This window comes from Dipodomys ordii, unplaced genomic scaffold, assembly GCF_000151885.1.
Source record: "Dipodomys ordii isolate 6190 unplaced genomic scaffold, Dord_2.0 Scaffold5, whole genome shotgun sequence".
Lineage (NCBI taxonomy): Eukaryota > Metazoa > Chordata > Mammalia > Rodentia > Heteromyidae > Dipodomys > Dipodomys ordii.
Window position 1 is genome coordinate 16,678,021 of NW_012267221.1, and position 12,454 is coordinate 16,690,474.

Below are 12,454 nucleotides of genomic sequence, written 5' to 3' on the forward strand. Positions count from 1 at the left end.
AAATAATGCTCCTGTTGATCTGCAAATGGTACTTCGGAGGCCTCTATGAGCTAATCCAGCCAAAGTGTCAAGCACAAGGCAGAGTGACATTTACAAACCATAATGACTTGATTAATTAAGCCACCGAAGACATCATTGTTGAAAAAAATGTAACATTTTACTCAAGGCCAAAATTTCTCCTTAAAATACAATAAATCATATAGCCTAATGTTATACAAGCAAAACGTACAGCTGAAATATGCTCATCAGAATACTCAAAATGAGCTCATTTCCTCTTGCACTTTGTGTAATATATGTGTTGTAATTTTCATTTATGCACTAGAGTGGGATATTTCAAGTACACTGACAAATATATTTGCTTTAGGAATTTAAGTAAAGAGAGTCTCTGCTTCTTTGAAAACAAGTCTCTGCTAATTAACCACAATTAATCTTAAGTATTTTAGTTCCTTTATAAAAAAAAAAGTACATGTCGTGTCTTTGTGTAGGAGTATGAAAATTTTGCCAAGGTAAAAAATGAAATATAATTACTTTGTTTGTGATACAGAATATTTAAGAAGGGAAAATACCCCAGGGTTCAAAATATCTGCTACATTTACTAGTTGATGGTTTTACACATTCTTTCTGTGCTTGAAGCTGTTACACTGACTATTTCTGCTGTAAATAAAATTTCAGGTGAAATGCAGGGCATTAACAGCCTTCTTTCTTTCTGTTCCAGCTTAGAGTCTTCAAATTGGCAAAATCGTGGCCCACGCTGAACATGCTAATAAAGATCATCGGCAACTCCGTGGGGGCGCTGGGAAACCTCACCTTGGTGTTGGCCATCATCGTCTTCATCTTTGCTGTGGTCGGCATGCAGCTCTTCGGTAAGAGCTACAAAGAATGCGTCTGCAAGATTGCCAATGATTGTAAACTCCCTCGCTGGCACATGAACGACTTCTTCCACTCCTTCCTCATCGTGTTCCGCGTGCTGTGTGGAGAGTGGATAGAAACCATGTGGGACTGCATGGAGGTGGCTGGCCAGACCATGTGCCTTACCGTCTTCATGATGGTCATGGTGATTGGAAACCTCGTGGTAGGTAGCACAATTATTTCCCTCCATAGTCGAAGAAAAGTTGATGAGATTGTTGTTTTTTTTAATGCATGTCCTATTTAACATTCTGTATGTCTTGGTGGGTAATCACTTTTATACAAATTTATTTCTAGTTTTCTCATTTTCACGATGACAGGAGCTAGGTATTATACAGGCTGTGTAATCCACAAAAATTCTCAAAACTCCTGAGCCACAAAGACATTCTTCCTCACTCTCTTCTTACTGGATCCAAGGAGAAGATCATGTCTGGGTTTTTATCATTCAGTTCTTGTACTAATGTATTGAAGTGTCATTAAGATCTGCCACTCATTTTGCTTACAAATACAGGTAACCATGTCCTTTGAAAATATTTCAAACTTCTAGAACCCGAAGTTTTAAAAATTACTAATCATTTCAGCTCATTAAAAGCACACAGGACATTTGGTCCCAGAAACCACAGTATGAGTCAATAACTTTGACTCAAAAAACACTAATTGTACTTTCTACATCAAAATTAACTACACCCAGTACAGCTATAATGAGTCTTGGAAGTGTGGAGATGACAGACACAAGAATATGACCATGTCATGATGGTTAATCAAATAGGAGTATCTAATATATGTGAAAACAAAATGCTATGTCTCAGGTTCACAAAGCGGAAAAACTGTTGTATAATAGAAAGATTGTATCGAAGATTTTGGACCTGTAATAGTTGCAAATGGAAGATTAGCTTTAAGGAAGAAAAGCAAACAGTACACAGTAGGAAATTGTGCACTCCTTGGATGGGAAGTAAAGTACAATAGGCTTTGTCAAAAGAAGCAGACATATATATAGATATAGATATCGATTATACTGCAATGTTTCATTAAGACTCAAACCACTGGAATAGAAAAGATTACTGCAAACACTATTTTAAAACCTATAATAAATGGACTTTGTTTCTGTCTAAGTATAAATAAACTCCAGGACTGGAGGCATGGCACCACTAGCAAAGCACCTGCCAAATGATCGCAAGTTCATAGCCAAGTATTGCTCCCCCTCAAAAAAAAAAGACAGATACATTTCAGTTTCTTAAGTTGAGAAAAAAGGCACAAGATGATCCTTTTATTCCTTTACTTACAGAATTTATTTTAGACTCCTTGTCCTTCCTAAATAATGTGTCTTTCTATGGGGCCTTGGATGAAAGTCACGGCCTTACAAGTGTTACACAACTGTAATTCCATGGATTTTTCAAAGTAAAAAGAGACATGGACAGTATACAGCTGAGAACTATGAACAACAGCTTAAAATATAGAGCAGTTATTGCATAGTTTATGTGAGTAAGCAATCTAGTAGCAACTTATCTGGGTGGTTCTGACTCTGGGTCAGTAATGTCATTCTTGACATGGTAGATGTTGGCTGAGCTACAGACATCTTGATGGGGCTGGAAGACCAGCAAAGAAGTCTCAGTTTCATGGCTATTAGGAAGTGGTGCCAGCCTAATGTTAGCTGTTGGTTGAAGTTCAAAATTTCTCTCATCATGGGCCTCTCAATAATGGTCTGAGCTTCCTCATGATACAGCAGCTAGCTTCTCCCAAAGCAAGTGATACTAGAGAGAGGGCATGTGCTCATCTTACCAGTCAGGGTCCCTTACTTCTTCCATGATGTGTTCATAAGAAGCTAGTTACTAACAGGAGCTTGTGCTCATGAAGAATTGAAGCTCTATTTCTTGACAGAGAGTGTATTAAGTAGTGTGTAGGTATATTTTAAAGTCGCCAGAATCTTGAAAACAAATTTTAAGTGTTTGCTTTTAGAAATGTAAAAGATTGAATAGAACAGGAAGAAGTAGACATAGAGCCATGCAGACAAAAGAAAGAAAAGGCCATAAGCTATATTAAAGATACCTTATATTACACATATTGAAGAAGAGAAGGAAAGACTCAAACAGATTAATTATTAAACAAATAATTGTTGAATATCTTGCCCATGTAATTGTAACCCCTCTGTACAGTATGTTCACAAAAAATAAAAATTAAAAAGTAATATAATGATTAAGAAAAAAATAAATTTGAAGGACTGTCTTTTGTCACCAAAAACAAGAAAAAAATAAAAATAATTGTTGACAGAAATTCTGAGTTGCAGTGGTTAAAGTAATTGGGTCTGTATTCAAGGATATAGATACCTTTTTATCATGAAGTGAAAGTGAACAATTGATATATTGGTGAAAATCATCCAACAGAAGAACACAGAATGTATTTAAGGAGAAAGAGACTCAGTCAATCTGATACACTGAAGAGTTTATTGAAATAAAACATGTTATTCTAGTATGTAATTATACTGAGAATTCAAGTACAAAAAAAGACTTTCAAAAGTACCCATAACTTATAGCTATAGTTGATATTTAATATTCATTTGGATTCCTTAATAGGCATAAAGTAACAGTATCTATACGCAGTAATCATATCAATCTTCCAAAAATTTTAAAATCTATGTCTTCAAACATGGTAAAAACTGAATCATATCTTTCTTATAGGTAAAAATTTAATTTAACATTTAACTTTATTAAATCAATATGTATTAAATAAATTCAAATTCATAAATCTATTTTTATATTTAATTTTTTCTATTTTTAATCAAAACAACAAACCCAAAGACAAATGACAATAAAAAATCATTGGGAAATTTCATAAATAGAGGATCAAGTCTTGGTGTGATTACCGGGAATCATGAAGTAGTACTGGTATTACAGTTAGTACTTCCTGGATCTTTTACACTGTGCCTTTATTTTCATTGGGGTTTCACTTAAAATTTTTCCCCAGACTTTTTCTTTTGTATTTGTTTCCTTTTTCAAAAGGTCTTCTGGGGCTGGGAAGGTGGCTCAGTGGTAGAGTGCTTGCCTTGTATGCATGAGGCCCTGAGTTTGATTCCTCAACACCATATAAGCAGAAAAAGCTGGAAGTACCACTATGGCTCAAATGGTAGGGCACTAGCCTTGAGCTGAAGAGCTGAGGGACAGCGCCCAGGCCCAGAGTTCAGGCCTCATGAACGACAAACAATAATAATAGTAATAATAAAGGTCCTTTTTACTGCTATGTCTTTCTTTTGTTCTGTATGCATGATGAGGACCTCCACACACTGTCAACTAAATTCTGTGAAATGCTTGGTTCTTTACTAATTATTTCTCTATGAGTGCACACAGAGGATTTATTGTCACTAATCTTTCATTTGCTCCTTCAAATGAGGCTTATATTTAGAGACTATTAACCTTTAATTCAATATTAATGTTTTTAAGATAATAACAATATCCTTATAGTATTTCTAACTTTTGTACAAATACACTAGCCATGATTTTCTGAATCAATAATTAGAACTCTGAATGTAGCAGTTAGTATATTTTTCATAAATTTAGCAAAAACAAGTCTAGGTGAATATTGCTAAAAAGAAACAAAACTAAAATCATATTTAGATATACCAGAATTATAGCCAAATATATGATTTATACTCATGGCTATGTTTGGAAATAAAATTAGATAAATTATTAGCATCTTGAGAAATATAGATTTTTATGGTTAAAATACCATCCTAAATAAAACACCCTCATAAATAAACATTTTATTTTCTTTTTCACTGGATAGTTATGCATATTTATCATGTGGAATTGAACTTAATATAGATATTTCATGCAATGAAGAAGTTGGTGATTTTGCAATGATGGAAAAATAGTGCTAATACTAGTATTTCACACAAGCCAGGTATTTATTTTATTCACTGTTTTTCAGAATAGTATGCCTTAACATAGGAGAAATATTTAATATAAAATAGGAATAAGACAATTTGGAAAAAACCTGTAGTTAAAGACAGTTTGAACCACAGAATGGTATAACCACCTATTTTCCTACTGTGTTTTAGGTTCTCAACCTCTTTCTAGCCTTGCTGCTGAGTTCCTTCAGTTCTGACAACCTTGCTGCCACTGATGATGATAATGAAATGAATAACCTCCAGATTGCTGTGGGAAGGATGCAGAAAGGAATTGATTTTGTGAAGAGAAAAATACGTGAATTTATTCAGAAGGCATTTGTGAGAAAGCAGAAAGCATTAGATGAGATTAAACCTCTTGAGGATCTAAATAACAAAAAAGACAGTTGTATTTCCAACCACACTACCATAGAAATAAGCAAAGACCTCAACTGTCTCAAAGATGGAAATGGAACCACCAGCGGCATAGGCAGCAGTGTAGAAAAGTATGTTGTTGATGAAAGTGACTACATGTCGTTCATAAACAACCCCAGCCTCACGGTGACGGTGCCCATTGCTGTAGGAGAGTCTGACTTTGAAAATTTAAACACCGAAGAGTTCAGCAGTGAGTCAGATATGGAGGAAAGCAAAGAGGTAGGAATTTTCAACAAGGGGATATTTTGATATTATCTATTCTCGTTGCCTTAAAGCAATTAGATCTTTTTCAATTGTTTGAGTCTTTTCTGAAATAAGAAAAACCTCCTCATACAGTTTCTATTAGTAAACATGATGAATAATAGATTCAAATGTAGTTTTACAAATGATAGACTCACTTCTTCCAACTATTTGCCTTTGTAAATTCATTCTGAAGTTATCATACTGAGTGACTGGATTTTGTGAAGTAGTTTATGGTAATTTTAGATTTGGGAAAATGCCTGTTTGTGTACTTTCTTCCCTATAATTGGCCCACAATATTGGTTTGTGTGTGTGTGTGGTGTGGTGTGGTATGTGTGTGTGTGTGTGTGTGTAAGAGAAAACTACTTAATGGGAAGGTATGTGTAAGAGAAAAGTACTTGATGGGAAGGTATTTCCTAGTCTCATTTGTCAAACCGCTTCCTTTTCTGAAATAGTTCATGAAGTGTGATTTTTATTTAGTTTCTTCAGACTTAATAAGTAATGGAAAATCTGACTGGGATCTTGGCTTGATGTGTAATGATCATTTTGTGGTTTATAAGGTAAATAATTTTTAAGAAAGAAAAGTTAGTGATTAGGAATCAGAGTAAACATGTTTACCTTGCTGAGACCAACGCCTCGGCTATACAAACAAAAGGCCTGCATTAAAGAATACGAAACTCTGAATTTACCAAAAGAATAGAAGCTACAGAAAACTGTTCCTTGACTTACAAGAAGATCATGAGTAATATGTTTTCCTTTGCTTTGCTTCTTATTAACCTACAAATTAATAAAGGTGAAGTTTGATAGAAAAGGGAAAATGTTAACTTGGTATTTAATGAGTTAACTATACAAAAATGAAGATAAGATTTGAAGCAACCAAAACTTGTATGAACAAATAAAATCCAAAGCAAGATTTTCACTTTCCTTATTTGAATTGCTTGAAAGGGAAAATCAAGATCTCTATTACTGTTCTCATTCTAAGAATGATACATAGAGAATTTTGAGCTACTAGGATACAGTTCAATCATGATCATTATGAACCAGTCAAAATAATGCAGAAAAATACACATCTAAAAAGAGAGCTTTAGATATATTTTAGTATTTCTAGATATATTTCATAGAATAATGTGGTATTTTCTGATATATAAAGTAGATAGCATTACTAAGTTGGTGATTAGGTAGATGTAGCTATTAAACATGAAATTCAAGTAGGTTTATACATAGGTACAAAAAAATAGATCTAAGTAACAGGGCCATAGTTGCCAGCTTCAAAAGTAACAAAAATTCTGGAGGAAAGAAGTAATCTCTTCTTTGCATAAAGAATTACTGTAATAAGTCCCAATTCTTACTAATTATGCTATTATTTTTAAATACCATACAAGATATTGTTTTACGTATTTATTTAGTTTTATTTTAAGTCATCATACAAAGGGATTCCAATTCCACAAGTCAGGCTATGAGGATAATGCTTCTTGATCAATGTCACCCCCTTCCAACACCCTTCTCCCTCCCTTCCCAGCCCATTCATACCCTCAAGTTAATATATTTCAACTTTTACAAATGTTAAATGAACATACTTAGGTTATGCTTAAATGTATTATGCTTCTAATACTGTATAGTGCAATAAAGAGAAGTCAAGATTTAGAAAATAAAGTTAGATCACTAGAATTTTAATATATATAGTCCCTGCCATTAGTTTCCCTTTGTATCAACAGGTTAAGTATAATAAAATATTCAGTACCTTACTTCTTTTAAGACTGCTACCTAAGTTTTGAAGTTTATTATTTAAACCCATTGTTAATTATGGCATTATACCACACTTTGTAAATATAATTTGAGAACTAATAAATTATTAAAGTCATATAGTATAGGAAGGGAATATATTACATACATTTTGGAAGGGAATATATTGCATACATTTTGGATATTGTATTACCTAGGTGGTAGCTTTTCAGTAGAAAACAAAGGATAACAGAAACAAGTATCCAGCAATTTCAAACCATCCTACGTAAACTAGCTTCTTAGTATATGTTTTTTTTTCCCATTTCTGTCTGGTCATTTTGGACTGGTGGTTTGGGATTGTGCATTTTAGATCATATGCATAATAGTAAAGAATGATAAGAAACTTGTATCTCTTCCAAGTTCAAGCAAAACTGAAGCACTTTTCTCTTTTGGAGAGGATGAACTTTTTCTGATAAGATCAGCTTAGTGGACTCAGGTTGTTGAGATATTTTTAAAACCGTCTCTTTTTATGTCTCTAGAGTGTATAATTTATCTCTTACTACAGTATTTTGATTGCCCTTAGTATAATTCCTTTCATGGTTTTGAATGACTGGTTTTACTTTTAGAGATTTTAATAATGTTGAAGCCATGCTTGAATGATAATTTTTTAAAATGTGATTTAGTAATACCTTCACTGCTTACCCTTCTTACTTCTCACAGGGGTAAAATCAAGCTGGAGCCATCAAGAATGCAGCTCTGGGGTTTTTTAACCAGCCAGAGACTCGCGCCACCACTTTTGCCCAGGTTACCCAAGCAAGTTCTGCATATATAAATACAATCCGTTTCTCAATGACTTTTGACTGGCCTGCATGCTACTCAGCTCTCCTCCCTTGCCCATCCATTGGCACTAAAATAAAAACATGTCCAGCTGCTCTTATGCTGAGTTATATAAAGCATGGTCAGACAAGTCTGACAGCCTCAACTTTAAAAATTAAAAAAAAAAAACAATTTAGCTGCTACTTTTCTTACATCGGTTTTAGTAGAAATCAGATTAATGAAAAGTTCAAGTGCATGCCTCTATGGAGTATTTATTTTTCATTGACTATTACAGCCATCAAATAGGCTAAGACTATAATGAAGAAATGTAGGTGCTCTTTCTCTCCCCTGCATCTGTTTTTCTTTTCTTTTTAAATACAGCCCCAACGAGTGTGCATTGTTGTTAATTTTTTGTTTAATGTCCTATTAAGTTTTTAAATGGTTATCTGCAAGTCAAAGCAATCCTTCTTCACATGTAAGGTTCCTAAAGGGCATTTCAGTGTGGTAATAATAGAACTGAATTGGAAGATTTACATTTTGGCTCTCAGCAACACGGGTATCATTTTACTTGTTTTATTTGAGAGAAAAAGGCATCACTTCATCACTTTGTTTAAATATAAGTCTCTTGGAGATTCTGTTGATATTTACTGGTACAGTTCTTTCACTAAAGGAAAAAAAACATAAGCCTATTTGTACACAAAAAAATAGTAATGATGAACCTTAGATTTAACTATATGTATGTGGTATATTCATTCTGAAAATACATCTGGAGTTCACCTCCTTCATCTTGTTGTCCAATGTGATTTTAATCTCCCAATGTGATTTTTCTGTCTCCTCTCCATCTGTTGCCTTAAACCATATTATTTAAGTATACCATGTGTGGCTACCTCTGCAAACTCCTACATAGAAATAGAATTGTGAGGTTTTGCTCCTCTGGTTATTTTAAGTGAAGGAACCTCCCTATCTCATGATATAACAAAGAGTATAACATCTTTCTGTGAGTTCTATTTAGTGCACCATTAATTATGTGATATTGAAACACAGTTCTGGGAACAAATACATTAACCACCTCACTTCATCAAATTTGGTAATATTTTGAAATGTTAATTAATTGCTACTACTTCATTTTAAATTAGTTTCTTTTCCTTCTGCTATTAAAACTGTAAAATCACTCTAACATAACAGTTTTTTGTGTTTTTTTTTTTTTTTATCAATCATGGGTCTTGAACTCTGGGCCTGGATGCCGTCCCCTCAGCTCCTCAGCTCAAGGCTAGTGCTCTATCACTTGAGCCACAGAGCCACATCTGGTTTAATTGTAGATAAGAGTCTCATGGACTTTCTTGCCCGGGCTGGCTTTGAACCACGATCCTCAGATCTCAGCCTCCTGAGTAGCTAGGATTATAGGCATGAGCCACCAGTGCCCAGCTACATGTTTGGTTTTTTGAAAAAAGTAAAGATCATATATTCTTGAATCACTCATTTATACCTGGGAACAAAATATCCTGTCACAGATACTCCAGATTTATAGGGTGATCATAATTTAGATCAAAAACTATAAAAAAAAATCTGAAGCTAAAGTTTTTGTTTTTAATTTAACTTGTTTGTTTTTATAGGCTTCTTATACACTTGAACTGTTCTAACAAATTTTATTATTTGCTTTCTTTTTAAGAAAGGCATTGAACAAATGTCAAGAGAGAGTCTACAAACCAGAATTTGGGGCCTATATATCAGGATTATGGTTTAAAACAACCTTTCGTTCATGAAATATCCTATTATCTATCTACCCCTACTCTATATTAATACCTTTACAAATTACACATATAGTTTGAATTAATATTTAGATTCACAGTTAAAACATGAAAATCAACAATGTTATAAACATGATCAAAAATTTAAATTATGTATACATCTCAGCTACTATTTAAAATTGAGAAAAGTTAAGTTTACTTGTGAATTACCAAAGAAATTCCCTAGAGAACAATGGCAGACTGGGTTATTGAAGACTTAGACTATAACTAATAAACCCTTTGATTTTGACAACAGGATTCAACTCATGTATTCTTTTAAATTGGACTGCCTGACTTCAACCACTAATGCAGCTTATACCCTTTGCCACTTGTCAATTGAGTACCACAAGTATAGCATATACAAGTCACACATACTATTTCACTTCAGGGTAAGATGGGAAAGGATGAGATTCTATCTCCTTAAAAAAGTTTCATTCACCCTTAGAATAGTAGATCTATGTACATAAAGTAGAAAAGAGCAAAATAATGTGAAAATGATTCTGTGGTACTTCTCCTGACTTCACAGTTCAACTAGTTTATGGATTCATGTTATGTCTGGATTATTGGCACACCTAATTCTAAAAATTGTTGGTGATCATTTATATATAAGTCAGAAACCCAAGGGAATATAAGACAGAATATCATTTATATATTACATATTGTTTATATTTCTTTGAATGTGAAAGTATAAAATAGGAGTTGTTATAAGTGGTTAATGGTTAAATAAAAAGACGATGTACTGGTCATTTTCTCATTCATTCAACAAAGATTTAGTAAACTAAAATAAGGGTTACAATGATGGGAGCAATATGGTCTTCTGCTACAAAAAGTTTAGTCTAGTAAGGTACATTTTCTAGGAGCACAAAATAAATTTAGGTTGCATTTTTGTAAAGGTAATGACCTATTTGACTTCTAGGAAAATGTGTCTATTGTTTCTGGATCATCAATAAGGCACTGTGCTGGAATATAAAGAAACTCAATTTTTCTATCTAGAGAAGAGGTAACACCTAAGTGCCTTTTATTATTAGAGTTTCCAGACATCGATCTAAAAAGTATTCTTTTAAAAAGAACTTCTAAATAATTCTCATTTTCAGCTGAGAATGAGAAAAATCTAATTTATATTCTCTAATTGTTATAATATTCCCTAATTTGGACTAGCATTTGAATGCCAATGAGCTACCTCATGGCTTTCTCTTCCACTCAATTTTCATTGGAAAAAAAAGTGTACTCATTACATGACCTGTGTAACTGTATATCATTACAATAAAAATAAAATTTAAAAATATAAACGGATCAGGGAACCTCAAAAAAAGTATGTCAGGAATTCAGCATCTCCTTTTAGTACTGAAAAACACTATTGTGTTAGCTGTAGGACCTAGAGTACATGGCTCTTGCCCTAAATGTCTCACAAGCCACTTAAGGAGACTGGGATCTAGCTGTCTGAAACACTGAAGATCCAAATGTAAGCTAAACCATAAAAAGACTATGAACAATCTAAAGTACTTGCATGAGAGCAAAAGGAGCATAGAATAAATTGGGCATTCAGATTTCTTTAGGGAGATGCTGTGAACGGAAGAAGTATGGTTGCTGCAGGATAAACAGAGAAGAGAGGATATTATTGGTGACCCAGGTCTTCATGACCTAATTAAGCATCCTCAGTCCGGCTCCTTGGCAATAGAAATAATACCACAGGAATGACCCTGATGTGACTGTGTTGAACCCTGAATTCCTGTACTGTTTTGTCTGGTGACTTCATCCACCACGTAACCTTCAACCTTAAGATTGTATTGTTTACTATGTCATCCCTTCCGCATTCACTGAACACTTGCCACACCATTCAAGATTGATGAAGGCTCTGATGTAGTCATTCACCAATGCCACTAAAGCATGGGTAGAGCCCTAAGAGCAGACTTTCTACTTTCTCTCGGGCCCTTCACTTGTCCCGCTGCGTGGTGTTTACACTGCAATCTCCAATCTTTAAAGGAAGCTTCCATTTTCACTGTGTACTGTCTATAGTTGCAGCAGATAAGAGTAGACCTCAATTTGTCTGATTACCTGTGTTCTGTTTCAACCTCCTGTAAATGACATCATCTGTGGTTCCTAATATTTAATGGCTTCATGTGAATTAGATGGATTAAAGTAAGAGGCCATGTTCATAAAGTCTCAGTTGATTACATGTATATAATCTCAAGTTTACCTAACAAAAAGTCTAACAAAATGAAAAGGGAAATGTAATTAGGAAAAGTCTACAAAATCAGAATATTTATTTGTTTGTTTGTTTGTTTTTGGCCCCTGACCTGGGACTTCTCCTCCATGTCCGCAGACCCCCTGCTAAAATCAGAATATTTATAACAAATCTTTTTACCTTGCATTCAATGCTTTAATGACAAAGATAAGTTTATCTAATACTATGGCATACTTGATTAGAAGAACATCTTGATTGAAGAACAATCTTCAACCACCTTATAAGATATAATATTTAAGGTTTTTTAAATTTTTTTAATCACAGGACTAAATCTAAGAAGGCAGGTTTATCTAATACTTATGCATCTGTTACTGGCATTGTTAGATAAGCTGAGGCAAACATGTTTGAAATACCACATATAACATACTTACATATTTCATTCCTTTACATATAAATAAATATAAATGTTTTCTTTTATTCCTATAT

The 12,454-nt window shown here is 33.7% G+C and overlaps 1 protein-coding gene across 1 annotated transcript in view; it reads left to right on the forward strand.

Annotated features, from left to right (window-relative positions):
* The window catches only part of LOC105993902 (sodium channel protein type 2 subunit alpha), a 128,193-nt gene that overhangs the window by 93,731 nt on the left and 22,008 nt on the right, over positions 1-12,454 (forward strand). The window contains exons 16-17 of the mRNA XM_013027283.1: positions 716-1,072; positions 4,958-5,437. Of these exons, the coding sequence (XP_012882737.1) occupies positions 716-1,072; positions 4,958-5,437 (837 nt within the window). The remainder of the gene's footprint in view (positions 1-715; positions 1,073-4,957; positions 5,438-12,454) is intronic.